Raw genomic sequence first — 19,532 nt, 5'->3', positions numbered from 1 at the left:
TTTTTCCCACCAAATAAGATTTGAAGTGTTACATCCATTCTACTTAGATCGGTAGTTTTCATCTCAAAGGTCACATTATTATGGATTTTTCTTCCCAAAGCGTAACAGAAATAGTTTTTCAATAATTTTGAAGGTCTTTTGGGGGAAATCTGTTCTGGGCATTAGTCATTAAAGACATGACATTTTATTTATCTAGTTTCTTTCAAAATACTTGAGAATAAAACTATTATGATGTGTTGCCAAGCCCTTCTCAGTTATTTTTCTCTCTTCCCTCTCTCTCACAGAGTTTCTGACAGGGAAATGAATGTTATTTTTACTACTTGATTTTACAAAGAGAATTCTAAAATGTAAACAAAATCCATCAAATCTGATCTGTTTCTCTAAAACTGAAATCTAAAAATCAAAAAGACAATTCATGTGGTTTCTTAAACTTCATGGGAAAGAATTCTTCTTAACAAATAAGCAATCCTCTGCCAAATTTGCTGCATAAACATTATAGCAGCTGTAATGACATACCAGGATAAGGAGAGGAAAATGCTTAGAAATCCTGTAAGGCACCCTAAAAAACATCTGAAAGGAATTTCATAATCATATTCTTTTTCAAGTTCTATTTTCTGATCCTATTTCATTAATAACACTACAAATATATATGGAAAAACACATTTAATAGCAGCTTTGACCTTTTTCTTTGTTGCTTTTATGTAAACAATCCCTTCTTAAGCAAGAAAACATTTATCTGGTGCCTCTAATTCCACCACCATTTGGCACATGCAGGGGTATCAGGACTGTGCACTTACAGAGCTGGGGCTGGAGTGCCTCCTGATTTTAGGTGATTCCTTCCCTGCAGATGAAGTTTTGAAGTTTATGCAAGCGTTGTTCTCTGAGTGAACCCTCTTCACTTGATTAGTTGGCTTCTCAAATGGATCAAAACTACTCTGTGTCCTCTGAACACGAACTTTTTTATCCTCAGGAATTGTATCCAGAGGTTTGATCACTGAATCCATTCCCTGGCAGTTCCGTGTAGACATCTTTGTGACACATATCTGAAAAGAAAAAATATCATTTGTTGACTCTAACAGGTATTAAAAAATCATCATTTGTTGACTCAACAGTCAAAATCATTCCATGCACCAGCCAGCATCAAAAAAGGCACTGAACTTTATAAGCATTCACTTTCTATTTCTATGTTAAAATAAAAAACAACACATGCATTTTACATAGAGGACACCCGCATCACAATAGTAACTATAAAAAGCCTATCTTTGTACAATGTACTGAAAGATCCTGGAAAAGGAAGGCCAAAGAGGGACATTCATAAATTCATACATTTGTGTTTTCTTGTACAATGTTCTTGGCAACAATACCACTTCTCTCTCCAATCTCGCCACAGATATCCACAAGCAGTATTGATTTCCATTTGTTCAAAATTGGACGAGACTAAACTAAAATAAATGATGGTAGTTTGTATGTGCACTGGCTGGTGCTGGCTTTCCAAAGATTCAATACCGGTATATTATGGTATTTTTAAATAATGCTTATACAGTGTTATTATTATCATCACCATATGTCTCAGAAAATCAAATCAGTAAATCAATTCCCAGGCTCTGAAACGTGAGACTGCAGCCTAATGGCACACTAAAGCACAGAAGTTCAATTCTTTGTTACTGTGAAGTACGACTCTGCCAAGCTCCAAAGACTGCCACTTGCTGCTTGAGCTATCAAAACGTGCTGTGGTTTGTTCAAAAGAACTAAATGAGCAGAACAAGTACCTTTAGATACTCCAGTCATGTACATTTCTGGTTTTCATTTCAATACATATGACATTTTTTTAAATTACACTGTTGGTGAGGGGTTGTGTTTGAGGCCTCAGTTTCTGTTTTGACCCATAAGAGACTTGACTTTTTACTTGGAAAGAAAAGAAATAGTTTCAGCTTTCAGGCTACAGAGAAAAGTTATGAAGTGTGATACAAGCAGACCCAAGAGACTCCCTAAATTGTAAGACAATCAAAGTAATTTGCAACATACTTTTTCCATGACATTTGCATGTGTTTAAGGATAGACAGTGTTAATTTGCGGTGAATTGACCTGTTCATATAAAATCTAATATTCCATATATTAACAATTTAATATTTAATAATCTATACTAATTTTTGAAAACTTGTTATCCTAAAACAGTTAATATTAAAAAAAAGAAATCATAAATTACCAATAAATCAGGAGTCCTCATTCCTAAAGCAAAGTATCTTCAAAAACTTCTCAAATAAATTATTCTTTGTCATTTTTCTAGAGGAATTTTGTGCCTTGAAATCCAACTTACTCCAATTGTTTAGAGAAATACTGGGTGACTATACCTTGTGGAGTTTGGTTTGTGGTTTGTTTTTTTTTTATGATCCACTGTAAGAGTAGATGAAAGATTTCTTTTCTACATTAAAAATTTAAAGTATGTTTCCTGCACTGTGCCATCTGGCCAAATGATCATATACCAGGTCAACTCTAATGAAGGACATCGCTACTGTCACAAACCAGGCATTACAAGGGTTTGCATTTCTTCTCACTAAAGTGATTTCTCCAAGACCAGAACTTCACCAAGTTATAACTTCCTTGAGAAAAGGAAAAATCCCCCTTCTTTTCAAATGATAATTCGTTTTTGGGCTTAAATTAAAACAATTATGTAATTTTGGTCTGTTACTTCAGAGAGAAAAGATAAACAGCTGCAGCACAAAGAGTTTTTAATTAGTCTTCTTGTAAAACTAATTGGTTTCTTTTCCTTAAAAAAACTCTCATGCACTGACATGTATCCACATACTTCCCACTATCATCTCCATGTTCTTGCAATGCTTGCTACCAACAAAGACCTTTTAAAATAATGCAAATTGGAATCACTGTTAATACAGCAGCTTAATCAACATGGATGCAAATAAATCAGCAATCAGTAATCATTATTTCTCAGCATTTGAAACCCTGTGATCTAGAAAACAGGGGCAGGAGATATGGACAAAAAGTTCCAAAGAAGTACTTGTCTTCCTTTCAGGTTAACAGGGCACCTGTAGTAGATTAAAATATTTGGACTAAACAGCTTAAACATACTATAGATAATAATGCCATGAATGCTGCTTCTGTTTTCATTTTGCACTGGAAAATCTCCATGTGTATGTCTGTCTTACTTTTGTCTTGGCTGGAAGCAGTAACAGCTTGGAATTAGATTTTGAAGGGAGGCACTTTAGCCTTCAGGCCACCTGACTGAATCTGGAGTAGGATAAAAATCCCCATCATCACCTTATAATAGCCACCTTCCAACTTGCAAATGACTAAAACCAAGACGAGTACTGACCAGCTCCCCCACTCAGAAGGCAAACACCTTGGGGGATGCACAGGCATCACCTGTGGAAAAGCCTCAGCACTGCAGACAAATGCCAAAGCAGAGGCTGCTCACCCAGCCCATCTGCCTGTTCTGCAACTGCAGCACATCTCCTGCCAGGCTGACAAGGGCTTTAATTCATCACTTCTCTCTCAACAATATCAATATTTCCTTGGCAGAAACAAAGCATTCTCTCCAAATGGCTGCTGTGCACTGCTGAAGCCAGCAAAGCTAAGCTCATGCTGCTGTTGCAGGGTACACATTTCCAAACTGTCTAACCTGCCTATAAAACACTGAGGAGAAACAATAATTAAGCATTTGTTTTACATTCTGCCATTGGTAGGCCAAGTCCATGGATGGCCCAAGTTCAGTCTGAGAATCTGTTCTGTAAAATCTGAAAGGACCAGGTCTAAAACGTCAGCACTGAGCACTGGCTGTAACCAACTAAAGGTCATAAACTCATTGGTGGTTTTTAGAGCACTGGCTGTAACCAACCTAAAGAGCCAAACTCATTGGGGTGTCAGGTTTCCCTCCATCAGCAAGGTTAAGCTACCACAGAAGAGCAGATTTTGCCCCTGATCAGCAGGAGTGCTGACCAGCTGCTCCTATACTCCAGCTAAAGGTACAACTTATTCTGTCATGCTTATCATGCAAAAAAGCAACAATTTGCTAAGCAAAATTGAAACATAACTTATTTTGGAAATCTTCCTCTGCATAAAAAATGATCACAGATTTCACCAGCTTGACCACACCATCTTTGTGAACATTACGGATTTGAATTTTTTTACTCTAATTCAGCCTTTTAAATATAATTTTCCTTTGTACAGCATAACTGCTGCTTATAAATTTTAACTTCTCAAAGGATATGTACAAATATTTAGCATCAGAAGGTGTTAGACTAGGCAACCAGTGTCTACCACCTAGTAGCTCCTTGTTGTTGGTAGTCAGGAGAAGCCTAACACCTTCTCATTTCCATATTTCTTTTTGCATATGAGATTTAAGGACCATTTTCTAATTAAAGCACAATATTTATCATAAAGAACACTGGTTCATTTGCAGAATCTTTTGGATGCTGCTGGGTGATCCTCTGGGATAGCAAGACTTTCCCTCTAAGTACATTCTGCCACCTCTGTGACCAGACTTTTCTTTTCACCCCATTCATTTGTTCAATTTACATAATTCATAGGTTCTTCAGGTGGGCACTATTCTTTTACTAACCCTTCGTTTACACGTAGAACAACCCTAGTCACCTCAATGAAGATCCAGAAAGTTATAGAAACGATCTCTTTTTCCAATGCAGCCTCAAAACTGGATTTTTTTTTTAAATATCTATTTAGGTACCATTATCAGAATAAAAAACAAAGTGATACAAGCCATTACATATAGGAAGTCAATATCTGTGATCCATTATCCCTCCCTAGTTATGCAATGCTGTAAGTATAACAGTGTAGCCCAGTTTAACACTCATTGAGATGCTGTAAATGCCACCAGAGTCAAAAACTGGTGCTGTGTGAAGATGTGATATTCAATGTCACCTTAACTATTAAAAGTACTGACCTCAAGTGTATGTAGAGACAATAAAAGTGACACCTTGTTTTGTCATACAAAAAATGACAATTATGATTTATAAAATGCAATCAAGAAGAAGAAACTCTCAGTATGAATATACTGTGCATTTAAAGAAATCTCTGTCTAGCCAACTGCATAAGTCATTAAGCAGTTTTAATCGTCATTTCTTTCAAACAAGTAATCATATAAGTAAACATTAAGGTATATCAAAGCTTGAAGTGATTCTTTCCCCTTCAGGAGTTACTGCCATGATTTTGTGCTTCTCCTACCACAAACTACATTCAACGTGAAACTTTCTGAGGGATAAACTATTTCCAAAACTATTTGGCTTTTAAAAGTAGGGCAATGGAACCACACTTATCTCTTTCAGATGGGGTATTTTTGCCAGCAGATCCCATAACTATGAGGAACAGAGGTATGGGATCCTCATTTATGCTTTAATTCTTCTTTACAGGAAACAGGATTTTAAAATAAGCCAATCAACTTAATACATGTAACAGCTATAAATTATTACACATATAACAGGGAATACACAAAAATACCTGCATCATGTATGGATTGTTCCATAATCAATAAGAAAATACTACTATCCTTCCAAACCTCATATCAGATATAAAAGGCTCAAGGAATTCACTGGACTATTCAACACTTCCAGCTTAGGGCATGGTAGGTGGCCCCAGACATGAAAAATAAGAGAGGAAATAGCTGCTTTGTCTCTGAGGTTCACACCTTACAGAAATCTCAGTACCTCAGAGGACCACGATGAAAAATGGATGTTGGCAAAAATGCCAGGAGAGGGGCTGAGACAAGGAGCAGATGATAAAAAAAAATCTAGATGGGAAAAAAGACAAAACAATGGGAATTATATGTGTGGTATTCACACCAGAAAATTTCACATGTAGAACATTCATCCCCAAAGTCTCTGCTTTGATTCTAAGATGAAAATCATGAAAAGGCTACACTAGACTCCAATACCAGTCTTCCTTTAAGGAGATTTGCTTTTCTACACCAAAAACAGAGCGGTCCTACAGAAAATAATTTTTTGTGTTTGAAGTTACTCTTTGGAATAACACTTCCAAAGCAGCACTCAGAAACTGCCCAGGCACTTGGTATCTTGTAGGAAAAGACTTAATCCAGAAAACAGCAATAATCATTCCTGCTCAGTCAGGCAACAGTACTATAGCTGAGAGTCCCTGATCCCAAATCTGATTTTCAGATCTTGGAAAAAAGGTCCCTGTCAGCCCAGGTGTGCTCCAAGATAAGCACCTCTCCATGAGCATCCTGCCCATTACATTTTTCACATATGGACTCTTAATGTCAATATATAATTGTACCTCCCCATGTTGTCCCACATTCTGCTGCCAAGCTATACACATTCCTCATACTCTGATTACTGAAATAAACCTACTTCTAAAAATTTGCTCACAAATATTTACTCAGTCTCAACTGAAAAACGTAAGACAAAATGAGAAATCATGATGAGACATTTGGCCACTTAAAACCTACAGCACCAACCGCCTCTTTACAGCTACATGAAGAGCTCTTCTCTACTTTTAAAAGGAGACACAAAAGGAAGATTTATCTAGAAAATCAGAACATTCATGCCAGTTTCAGTAATTACTTGAGCTATCACCGATTCTGGCAATGTAAAGCAAAATAAAACACAGCATCACAAAAGTTAGTGTAGCTTATATTAAAAGTTATTTTAGTGTTTGTCCTGGGTTGACTATATGATGCTTTTATCCCAAATCGCCTTGTTCTGTTTATGCTAAATAATAAGTTTTGCACCTTTAAGCCTTGTTCCAGGGAATGAAGGGGGGGAGAGAAGAAGCAGCAGTTTGTTTTCAGACACTGCACTCACTCCTCCACATTCCTGCTCCTGGACTGTGTTGTCTGCAGATGGACAGACAGCGGGACAGAGCTCTCCTTTGCTCTTAGTTAGTTTAGCTAGCTGAGGCAAAGAACTTCCCTGGACTGGTTTGTTTTGGTTTTTTTTTCCTTTTTTCCCTTTTCTTTGGACCTCTTGAAACCTGCTCTGGACAGAACACCCAGAAGAGCACCGGCAGCTCACACCTGTGGCCACCAGGCCTGGCCCGCAACATTTCCAGCACCGGAGGGACTGACCAGAGACTGAGTGAGCTCAGCTGCAACCCGGGGAGGGAACCTTCTCAATTTGTCATCTCTTTTGGAGCAGCAAGGGGTTTTATTGTTTAATAAACAGGTTTTTTCCACCTTTCTCCAAGGAGGTATTTTCTCCCGGACCGGTTTGGGGGACGGGCCGGTTTAATCTGCTTTCCTACCGGAGCCCCTTTGGGATTCTCTCCCAAATTTGCTCTGAACCAGGACAGTGTTTCTATGTGGGTTTTTTAATTTATTTAAGGTAAAAAGAGCCAGAATATTCAAGAAACATAAACATTCATGTTAGAACCCCAAAAAAGCACAACATAGTTTATACTTTGTAGCTTTCTTAGTTGCAGATGAGAATCTGAAGACAATCTATGACAGACAACAACACAGCCTGGATGTGCTCCCTGCTCCTCCTGTCCAATCTCCCAATCAATTTGAGAAGATCCCAAGGCTACTCTAGGATAAAGAGCCTTAGCCATCATTATGTCAGTATGGACCATGGGGCTACAGCCTCCACCCTAACATCATGGTACTTACCATATCTCAAAACATAATGTCAGCATTTAGCCAATTTTTTCTCCATAAAGAATACTGCTGAAGTTAAGAGACTGAAATCACAAGAAGAGTAATTTTGCTCCATGTGTAAAGTTCCATAATAACCCCCATTAAATAAATAAAAATCACTATCATCATTCATGGAATCATTTTTAAATAAAGATGCCTCTTTGAATCACTTTAAATCTCATTTCAAGCAGTACTCCTTGATCTGCATTTGAGATTAATGTGAAAATAATTAATGGCATATCAGATGTAGTTATTGTGATACAGTTTCAATGCAACATCTTTTTCACTTCATTACTGTCACCAAAATTAAGAGGTCCCAAAGAAACAGGATTCTTAAAACTAAAGGTTGCTAGACTAATTCATTTACTGTTTAAAGTCATATAGCATTGAAAGAGTGAGACTGATTAGTTAAACCATGTAAGTAATTTATAGTCTTACAGTTCATGAATTTTAAAACAGTCATGAATGACCAGGAATTAATCACCTGTTTGGGCACTTAGTAAAATATAGACTGTCCCATAGCAGTGAAATTTATTCATATGAGTAGAGATTTCCTCAGTAACAAAGACCAACCAATTCTGGCAGAATAGGTCAGACATCCTACCACACAAAAGAAAAGAAGCTTAAAATGCTTGCATAGTGTGAAGACACCCTGCTCTGGAGCTCATCACATCTTTCAGGAAGATGTATTAGATCTGGGTTTTAATTCTTACATTTAACACTACAAATGCTTACTTTGGTCATCCAGTGGATACAGACTTATGTAAAATATTTTTTAAATTGCTAACCATCTACTATTTTCTATTGGTTATTGCCACTGTGTAAATCTGTGGGGGGAAAGTGATTGGCTGGGTAAATACCAGAGTGGACATCCAAAGCTGCTACTGAAAAATCTGAAGGAAATATCTGAATTCCACCCATTTGCACCATTCCAGGAGATGTTGTACAAATGGACCAGATACAGGGAAACCCAAGATCAAGCATACAGCAAGAAAAACAAAAATTAAAATTACTGAGTATTGTGAGGTAAGGAAGTCACTTAACCTCTCCACAATTCCATTTTTCTGTTCACAATTCCATGTTTCTGATCACAACAGTGATCCTGCCCCTATCACAAGCAGAAACTGGGAGTGCTAATTAAGTCTGCAAAGCACTTGGGCTTTATAAAGTGAAAAGTTATGAGATATAGATTATAATTTGTAGAGCCAAAACCCACTGGAAGTAGTGCAACAATCTCATTTTTACAGACAATAAGACAGTTAGCAGTTGCATTTAGCTGAGAGATGTATAAAAAAATATGGTTAGGTGACTACTGGTTCAACAGCTCAATTGCTTAGAAAGTAAGTCTGCCATTAATTTTCACTGGAAAAATCCTATCTGGATACAAGTTTTTATTACCTTTTATAAGCATGTTATTTTTTATCACGCTTTGGTACCATGGCAATTGAGAACACAAGTCATCTGCAGATTTTGGCATCCCTGGAATTTGACATTTGCTACTTATAAAACACAGTTTGGGAATGTTCTGGAGTATTATAAGCAGCTTTGTTCAAAATAAAAACGCAGCTATCTGCAGATTCATTCTCTTTGCAGAACAAAGCAATAGGGAGGCTCTTTCTCATTTTAAACAAAAGACTTGCCTGCTTCTTCTCAGTCCATCTGGTAGCACTCTCCATCCTCCCCAGCAGAGGGTCAGCAAATGACTGCTGCACCCACAAGCAGAAACATGCACAGGTTGAGAAGAGAGCTCAGTTGGTGAGAACTCTACAATACGGGAAAAGATCCATGAAGAGCAAGAGATGAGATAAGGGAGCGGATAAAATTGTGAAAGGAGAAGTAGAGCATGTAATGCTGCACGACATCACCAGCCAGCTCATACCAGAGCTACCAGTGCAATCAGGCTCATACTTGAAAGAGGTCCTTGAATACACTCACCCCTCCCTGTAATCACCTACACCAGCCCCTTGGTTTGAACGTTTGATGGGCACAGCTAAAAGAAGCTGAAAGAGAACTTGAGTAAGAGAGGAAAAAAAAAAAAATAGGGAGGTGGTAGAAAGGAAGGAAGATGCAAGGAAAAAATGGTTGTAAAATAAGACTTTTTCCTCTCCTGATGGCCTCTCTCTGTGTCCCAGAACTATAATTAATATTCTCGGGTAATATTTATTTAACTTTAAATGGCTACAGAGATTGCTAGCAATTCTAGCTATGAGCTAGCAAATGCAACTGGAAACAGAGCTCAGAGACTGGAAATGGTATCTGGGGATATGGTATGCTCCTTGCTGTACCTACCACAAACTTACTCATACACCTCCCACAGCCCATCTCAAAGGCACTTGCCCAAAATGGCCACTTTATTTCCAAAGTCAAAGCTGATGTTAAACCAACTGTCATTGTCATATGGAAGAAGGCGAATATAAAAAGGTCACTGAAGTGCCAGATGGGAGAATTTTTGAACTAAAAGCTCTGACATTAATTCTCTGTGTTTGTCTGAAAGACTGAACTCAATGAGCTGATTAAATGTCTGTGCTGAATTGCCAAGTGAGAAAAAAGTCACTCTCACATAAAAACCAACTGATCAAATCTGGGGTAGGAATCCCAGTTGCATAAAAATCAGAAAACATTTTTACCTGCATCAAGAAAAATAACATTTTAAACTAGAAATTTAAACTGGTTACACAATTCTTTCCTTTCACCACCAACACACCAAGAGCTGCAATAGAGAACATATTTATTCTGCTACCTTGTCTTCTAAATATCAGCATAATTTCTGAAGCAAGCACAATCCTGAAATTAGGAATTATTGAAAATTATTTTAGGTGCCCTCAACGTGGTAAGGAGAAGCTGAGAATTTCTAATTTTTTTTTCCTGTTCATAGCACAGCCTAGCTTCAGAAAAGTGAGTTCCTAATCCATTAAAGTTGATGTTCCTCTCCTTGCAGAGAAAAAAGGTCCAGTTTTCAAGAGAGTCTAGATAAGACCTAAATAGATTTTAGGTCTATAAAAGCCTACATGTGTCCTCAAAGCAAAACTCTGTTCTGTGACAAGAGACGTCAGGAGGAGTCACCTAAGGACAGGGTCTCAGATAAAGGTCACACCAAAGTCCTGACAGCCTCTAACGCTCATGAAAAGAGACAGAAACTCAACAGAGCTGATCTAAATGGGCATTTTGCTCTATTTCTGTACTGATGCCCCAAAATATAGTAACGGTGTTAGCAATAAAGCCTGGCAAATAAATTCTTCTACTTGCACAGTGTTCACATTTGTCACACTGGTATGTAACACAATGTGCCATGCAAGCCTTTCCTGAAATGGCAACCAGGCTGCTGCTTCCATTAACCTGGATCCAGACTTGCTGCATCCAAAAGGAGGAGGGTCACTCCTCCAAAAATCCAAACAGGAGGGCACAGTTGAGGATCAGCAGGGCTACCAGTGTGGGAGAGGCAGCTTGCAGTGCCAGGCACAAGCCAAGGGTGCCTTGGTAACGAGAAAGGCAGGGGAGAAAGTGTCTGAACATAAACACTCCCGAGAAATTGTGACAGGTGGTTTTTACACTCTTTTACTTAGTTACCCACTTGTGTCTGTTGTCTATCCTCCTCTGTAACCATATGAACAGGATTTAAAAATAAAGATTAAAAAAATATTTTCAATCCATTTTCCATATCAGCCTCCTGCTCCAACAGATGGCTACATGTGCCAGTGCTAGTTTATACAGTTTTCTTTCCATAAGTGCATTATTAGTGGCTTTGGGAGAATAGTATATTATGTCTTTCTGAGTTTACAGGTTTATAATTTTATTCTATCCTCCAAAACTCCCCCTGATCATGAAGTTATCAAAGGCATATCCATAAATGCAGTAAGTCTTCCCACTGCCAAGTTCAAGTGTGAGAAATCTTGAGAGACTTGACAACAAAATGCCTATTCTTGCTAGATTCTGAGGCTGTCAGTAAGGTTTTTAAGAAAATAAATTGTAAACAACTCCATGCCTTGAAAATAGGTTCTACCCAGTTCCTTTAGGCTGCTTTGCCTATCTCGAGCAAGCCTCTTGATTCTTTCACAGTTATTGTCAAGTACGTCAGACTGAAACTAAAAAAACAAAAATGTCCTCTTACAAGCAGGGACTGCAACAAAAACACTGCTGTGGGTGAGATCTGGTCATGTACCTGACAGTCTATGACTTAAGCCTAGCTAGTCACACCTTTCACATAAATGCTCTTCATATAAATGCTGAAGAGTACTTTTTAAATGAAAAGATGAAGGGGATAGGTCATGTAATCATCCTTGTGAAATATACACATTTGCAGGTGGAAAGTTTTTTTGCAGTTATCTTTTGTCTGGTGTGATGACAACCTTCATTGCAATGAAGCAGCATGCATGTAGCATGATCATTAACAAATCAATGCCACTCTCACATTAGCTTCAGCAGATGTTTTAAAAGTGCTTTGCAAGAAATAATTCAAAACTAGAATGGTAAATTAGTTTGGCACTTGTTCCTTCAGAACATTTCCTTCATTAAAAAACATCTACTTGCTTCATTCCTTTCCCTGTTTTCTTCATTTTACTTCCTTTCTTTTCCTTTTTAACTATCTTTAGCAAAAGCCAAATAAACTAGGTAATGGGAGTTGCTTGCTTCATTCTGCTAATGCATTTCAAAGTTTCATTTTTAGCACCAAGAAAGAAATCTCTCCTGCTTTTACTTGCTTCATCCCTGAGGTCAACAACCCTACAGGTTGAGAAATGCAGCATCCAAGGCAGATGAAAGTCACAAGGAAAGGCAAGCTCTCTGAGTATTTCTAGATCTGTTCCTCTCATATTATCTTCCAAACCACTGCATTTGACAAAGTATCCTCTACCAAATCAGCACAGGATAAAGGTAGAGGCAGAAAAAGAGCTTCAAGTTTGTCATTATTCTCTTGTGCAAGGAATCTTCAGAGATCTGAATAACCTACATTCCAACTCAGTCTCCCTGAAATCTTACTAACAGCCATCCATGACCTTTCTGCCATTGCTTTCTTTCATGGAAGTTTGAGAGTTCAGACAAGGATGAGAAACCCAGTTTCACAAATAATTAAATGAAAAGTCCTCATCTGTGTTTGGATTTCATATACACCTGACTTTTTTTTTAACTTGTTCTTTCTGGTTTTTCCCCCTCAGACAAATGACCTGGTTATAAAATTCTATAAAACTTGAATGAAAAGTCTCAAAGGAATTTTCTAGCAGCTACCACAGGTTTGCCAGACTTGCAGCAGCACAATAACTTTCAAAGCAAAAAGGTGTAAGGGGGAGCATAATGAAACTTGCTTCTCAGTGCATAATGTGCTAGACTGGAAAATATGCCATATCCTACAATTCAGAATTTAGTCAGGAGCATAATTGAAAATTATAGCCTATTAAGTTACTCAAAATATGAAGAACACTCTAGTATATCTTTTCTTGCCAAGATGCATAAAACTTAAAATGGAGAGGTTGCAAGCTTATACTGAAAAGAGCTCATCATAAGAAGGATGGCTACAATTTTATAATGAGAATTCTATGGACAGTCTAGAGAGAATGCTTATTAAAAAAAACCAAAATCCTATGTATTTCAACAGAGAAATGAAAATCACTGCTGCTTCTTTGATGTATTCAAGCCAAAACATGTGCTATAGTAGACTTATGACTGTGCTCAAATGAATTTTAAAGAATAAGCTGTAACAGCACAAAGTAGCCAAGCCTTCTGTAGTTGGTGGCAATTTGCACCTCCAAAGCTGTGAGTTCACCATGAATCACTTTCAACAAGCAACAAATTTTGAGAATCAAATTGGTCAAAAATCACATCTATCATTAGAACAGTGTAAGAAGTCCTCCAACCTTACAGTACATTAAGCTTTTCATGACAAAATTGTCACAAAACTGAGAGTGAGATTGTAGATATCTTGCATAACTTACCCTGCACAGCTGCCTACCAGTAGTACAATCACATTTTATAATTATATAATTTTATAATTATATAATTTTATGAATCTGGACTACTTTGTGAAACACGGAAAACTCCTTAAAAACTTGAAAGTTAGGGGACTGGTTCCACCACTTTCCTAGGCAGCAGCAAAACCAACCACTCCATCATTAAACTGTAGAACTTCTCAAGACAACTCTGCTGCATTACTTTAAAATAAAATTTCCATAGCCAATATTTAACAACAGAACCAATTTGTTCATTAAAACCCCCACTATTTACCAGGAAGTCTGGGCAAACTTATTTTACACATACTCTCTAATGGTTTAAATATATTTTCTGTGTACTTACACAAAGATTTAATAAAATGGAGAAGGACATATTCAAACACTCTAAGCCTGTAGACTGAAAAGCATCAGAAATGAATTAAGAGAAGCTAAGCTTTCACAATGTATAAATAGACATTATGCCTTTTCCTAGTGGTTTTATGTCCCCACTGCTCACTTGGCAACATTTGGTATTTTCCTCTTCAGGTAAATTGTATACAATTTAATATTAAATTACAAACATCAACACAGCAAAACTGAAATATAACGGACATAAATTCTATTCAATTTCCTGGATAGAATGATACAGACTGGATCAAAAGTTTGCTGATACGATATTTGTTATTAGCTTAGGTTATTTTACATTTATATAACATCTAGCTTAAGTTTATCAAGTTATTTTTCAATCAGAAGCTGCAACAGAACTAGTAAGCAGCACGAGATAGCAAGTTCAGCTCTAGAATTATTGTACACAAATTCCAACAATAAATCCTACTAATATTTGCAAAATAAAATAAAAATCTCCACTCACACTTTTCACATAATTTCTGACTAGCACACCAAAACAAAGACAACTAGCAGATAAAACTGCATGTTTCCATGACCTCTGCAGGCCAGTCCAGAACTGATATAGCAACTTCAGAGAAGCCCATCCATCCAGGGATATGATAAACAAAAGAGCAAGATCACCAGCAATGGAGAGAAAGCCCAGAGGTTACCTCTACAAAGGCAAAATGATGTGTTTATGGAGTTGATAATAAAAATCATCCCCCTGAATTCAACATTCAGTACTATGTTAAATTACCCTTTCACTACTTGCTTTTTGCTAAACTGCTAAATCCAGAAATATGTGTAGGTTTATATTAGGGAGTGGAATTAAATATATCAGTAAAAAATACACCAAACATCAAAGAGATGCATATCATCAATGATTCTGACAATATACAATACACTTATGTCAAAAGCAAAAAACAGCCACAGAAAGGTATTCACTGAACCATACCAAAACACAGAAGTCACCATGTGGGTGGAAGGAGCACTTAAGGACTGATGGAGTTGCTATTGGGAGAACTTGTCCTGACATTAACATTTTAATAACAGTATTAAGAAAAATAAAGTCCTTAAGGATCAGATTCTTAACATGATCAGTACACTCCTTCCTAATCTGGTAGCAGAAAAAAAAAACCTAAATATTCTGGAAGCCAGTATGGACCTAAGAGAACTCAAGGTCAAAAAATAGTAATTAACCTCTTCTTCCCAAACTAAGAACACCAGCTAGTATTTTCTTTAGTTCAGAAACAGGTTTTGGATAACTGATATTGCACAGGCTCTCTGTTGCTTCAGGTAATATTTGCTAGGATACCCCTATTCATTTCAACAGGGATTGTAACCTGTAATTATCATTGTAGCAATACCTGAAACACTTAGGAACATTTTAAGGCTAGTATTATCAAACCCAATTTACAAACCATGCCCAGCAGTCTCTGACAGCTGAGTATTTTTGCTTTTCTGGGACTTCAAAGTGAAATAACCCCAACAGAGCTGTCTGGATCTGCTCAGCAGTTCCTGTGACCTTTAAGGGGCACATCTGCATTCACATCTATAGCAAAGTTGCTGAACATGACAGCCCAAATTCTCACCTGCCCCAGGCTGAATACTCACACACACTCTCACCCCAGCAAACTCCTGATGACCCCAAAGACCCACCCAGGGCAGCTACTGAAATCTGCAGGGGCCAATGCCCAGTGGAAAAAGTCCAAAGATTTCCCTTAAAAAACAAAATAATCCCTCACCTGTTCCCTCCACAGCTGGAGCCCAGCACAGCTGGCAGCCAGGCAGCCTTGCTCTTCAGCACAATCACAGCCCCTCCATGGCTCTACCCATGTTCTCATCTGTGGGGGCTCTGGGAGAAAAAAGAAATGCCTACCTGAGACAGACAGAGCACCTGCTCAGAGGTCAGCCCTCCAAACAGCCCACCAATGCTGACAGTGTCAGGGGAAAATGTCAAAACTTGCTGGAGCAGAGTGGGTTTTAGAGATTTTAGGTACTGGTTTTGTTTAAGATTTACACAGCAAAATAACAAAAATAAAGGGAAAAAATGATAGGTGACCATTTTTGCTATAGGGCATCAATGGCTGGCCAACCTTGCACTTAGATGAGATTTTGATGATATTTTGCCTGCTCAGCTACAACTCCTCGAATTTCTTTCTTCCTGGAGTCAGGGTCACTAAGCAGACTATGGCAAACACCCGCTCCTCAGGTAATCCCTTATTTCCTGCTGTAACAGACCCCCGCCTCACTACAAAACTGATTCACAAAAGGTTCTTTCTACTCACAGAGCACTTGGCAATAACTGCTTATTAAACTATGTATTTCTTCCCTTTCCCATCTGTGTTCTTAAGTTTTGGCCACATTTTGCACATTTTAAGTTTTCCAGCTAGTTAATTTGGGATCTGTGTTTTACTAAGTATTACCACCAGGAATATTATTTATCAATAAAATATATCCAAAACATTATTCTTTTCTTAAGCTCAGAAAACCAAAACACAAGAACCCAGAGACAGTAGTAACACAGCAAACAGAGATTATGACTTTAGGCTTGGGGAGAAGAAACACTTCGAGAAGGATGATGGAAGCAACAAATTTCACATATATAAGTAGATTAAAAGATAACACTAAGAGAAAAACACAATTTAAAATTTGCTATTAAAAAATCCCTCATGCCTGGACTTCCATTTGTTGTACAATATGTGGGCAAACACAAGTGGTTGGATTACTCCTGTGCATTAAACAATGGTTTGCAATTTATTAATAGACATGACAATACAAGCAAAGGAAAGCTTCCAAAAATCATTAAAGAACAATACAACTGAAATAACTCTTTCAATAGAAACATTATGGGCAATTCTCAACAACAACAAAAGGCATCTCTACTTTCTGAGAAAGAACTGTGTATATTAAGGTTGTATAAAGTGTGAAACTGACCACCTCACATCACTTACATCACAGTATATACAGCATTTTTAAAGAAGGAACTCGAGCAAAATAATAATGAAACCTTCATAAAATAATTGATGTAGGACTGAATCTTTGCCCCTTAATCATATTCGGTGACAAAGAAGAAGAACCCTTTAATTAGCAAGTACAGAAAAAGAAAACATGAATCCCTGTCAAACTAGTTATTTGATCCCACAGTGATATACAACTGATCTCTTCTTGGAGTATAATTCACATGCTGCATAAAGATAAGCATTCTCCTCTAGAAAAAAAAGCCCGTTTGCTTCTGTCCTTAACTAGTAAAAGCAAAAACCATCTCTCATCACTCTACCGTTACTACCACAGTTCATTTCCTTTAAATAGTAGAACGTATGGTGAAATACTATTTTTTTGTTTAGCTCCAATGGATTTCTGTTGAGAGTTAGTTTTCTATGGCTTGATCTACAACTGAAGCACACTAGCTATCAGTGAAGTCATCAGAAACAATTCTAATAATTCCATACTATGGCCACATTTAATCTTTCTGTCTTGTACTAATGGTAACTGCTGCTCTTTTCTTCCTCTTTCCCGGAACATGCTTCTGCTCTAAGCTTTCATATGTTGAAATATTCCTCTAAGATCCAAACCGCTGTCAACACACTCCTACATAAGCATTCACGAATGACTACCTAAAAAGGCTACCTCACTTTTTGTTATATTAAATAAAGACAGCGTGCAAGAGGAATAAAATCATGACAGAGGTTAACAAGGCAAAAAAATATTCTGACATCCGTGAAATAGTATGTTTCTATAAAGGATCATTTTAATTTTATCTTCTGCCACCCAGCAAATCTGTAACTGTTACAGACATTTATTCAGATATAGCAAGAGGCACAGACTTGTTAGCAGAGATGAAAAAGTGGCTGATCACATCCTTCACTCACTCATCCCAGAGGGCGTTCAGCCAAGCATGTATCGGAAAAAATTGCCCATACTATCCTCTTAATACAATTATAAATAAGGCTGCCAGAGAGAGAGATACAAAGCTGTACCGAGAAAAGCACGGCTTTTAAGCCTTCCCCTACCTTTTCCCTGGTATTTACAAACCGCAGGCAGTACTGCCGGGGAGTCTCACCAGGGTGGCTGCCGAGAGGTCTCATGTGGCGTTCCCAGCTTCCCACTGCCTCCCTCTGCCTGGATGTTAAGCATTCCCGAGAAAACCCACCCTGACATGCACAGAATGAATCCTGCTCAAGTTGGAAGCATGTGATAACTAGGCTTCAGGTTGAAACAGGAAACCCCAGCACCCAATTAATCCCAGAGATTTAAACAAGCCCCATCTTACCGTTTTGCTGTTGCCCAGATCAGGTCAGATTCACCTGCAACTCTTTGGCATCTCTCTAGCAATGTTAGTGTTTGCAGTCAGGCCCGGCTCATTCAGCAACTGAATTCACCACATCTTTCTGCACTAGCAAGCTGAAATGGTACGGCTGTACTACAGCTAAGAAAGGGGGAAATCTAAAGCAGCAAACAAAGAAATCCCTCAAGACAGGGTAATCCCAGTGGAGTAGAATATAAAAGGTACAAATAAGCACTGAGGGTACAATATTTCTCTGTCTAAATTTCATCAGCAATTCTATACTCTTTCTAAAAAGATTTTTTTTTCTAAATATATGATGGACTTGCCTGTGGAGTTCCCAGAAAGGCAGAGTATCCAGGCTCTGCAGCAGCATTGCAGCCAAAGTAACCATGCATATGCTATCTAGGCAATTTACAGCAGTCTTTTTGAAAAGATATTGATTTACAGTGTAGCACTGCCTTAACCCAACACAGAATTGCAGCCAAAATAGCTAATGGTGATTTCACAGGAATTAAGGGGAAAAACTCAACATTCAATAAAAGGATGAAACTAATCATTCCCAATTCAATTCTGTCCCAGCCCTGAAAGATATCAGCAAATTCTAGAGTGACAAAATGACATTACTGAAATAATCTATGGGCTCCTGGAAACAAGCACTATGAATACCACTATCCACTTTTACATAAACAATAAATATTAAAAAGTATTTAAAATTTATTGAGTCAAAATATGAACTCTCAAGTTAGTTTCAGCATTTTAAGGATGAAACTTACTATTTAATTTATGATTGTACAAAATACACAAAGCTGTGAGTAAGCAATAGACACCTACTCTGTGCTGGGAATCCACTACTCAGCCCAAGAAAGCTTGAGTGTGGTAGGAGGGAAAAGAGGGCAGCAGGAGCAAACCCTGGCAAACCCTGAGAGAGAGCTTCTCCAAAAAGGAGGCAGTGCATCTTCTCCATCTCCTACTCCTACAGCAACCCCTGCTGGCCTGTGCTTCAGATGGCTTCTGGCTCCCCAGAAATCTCCTGGGGTTGGGGGAGCACTGGGCAGACTATACTAGGACAGGGAACAGTAATGTGTACATCAGTGAAACCTGGAGGAGAAGCATGCAGCTCAGCTGAGATGACACCTTCAACATCCTGAAATATGTTTCATTTTCATGTAATCAGGAGCTACAATGAACTAACAGGCAAAACACAGTTCTGGCTCACACCCTGGGCAGCTCCAGGGACCCTCACCACAGAACCACTGGAAATGGACTCCCTTGTAGAGCTCCACTTTGAAAGTAGAGTGTGCTCAAACTCAACTCATTTGAG

At 38.0% G+C, this 19,532-nt stretch overlaps 1 protein-coding gene across 5 annotated transcripts in view; it reads right to left on the bottom strand.

Annotated features, from left to right (window-relative positions):
* The window catches only part of CDK14 (cyclin dependent kinase 14), a 344,883-nt gene that overhangs the window by 259,244 nt on the left and 66,107 nt on the right, over window positions 1-19,532 (bottom strand). For 2 of the 5 annotated variants that reach the window (XM_066553161.1, XM_066553153.1), the window contains exon 3: window positions 798-1,043. In XM_066553161.1, the coding sequence (XP_066409258.1) occupies window positions 798-1,043 (246 nt within the window). Of the gene's footprint in view, window positions 1-797; window positions 1,044-15,668; window positions 15,742-17,936; window positions 18,087-18,196; window positions 18,310-19,532 lie in introns of those variants that run through there. The other 3 variants (XM_066553178.1, XM_066553170.1, XM_066553186.1) reach the window with 3 other exon arrangements.

The sequence above is a fragment of the Molothrus aeneus genome, chromosome 1 (assembly GCF_037042795.1).
Source record: "Molothrus aeneus isolate 106 chromosome 1, BPBGC_Maene_1.0, whole genome shotgun sequence".
Classification (NCBI taxonomy): domain Eukaryota; kingdom Metazoa; phylum Chordata; class Aves; order Passeriformes; family Icteridae; genus Molothrus; species Molothrus aeneus.
Note: the sequence above shows the minus strand (reverse complement) of the source record. Positions and strands in the feature narration are given on the sequence as shown.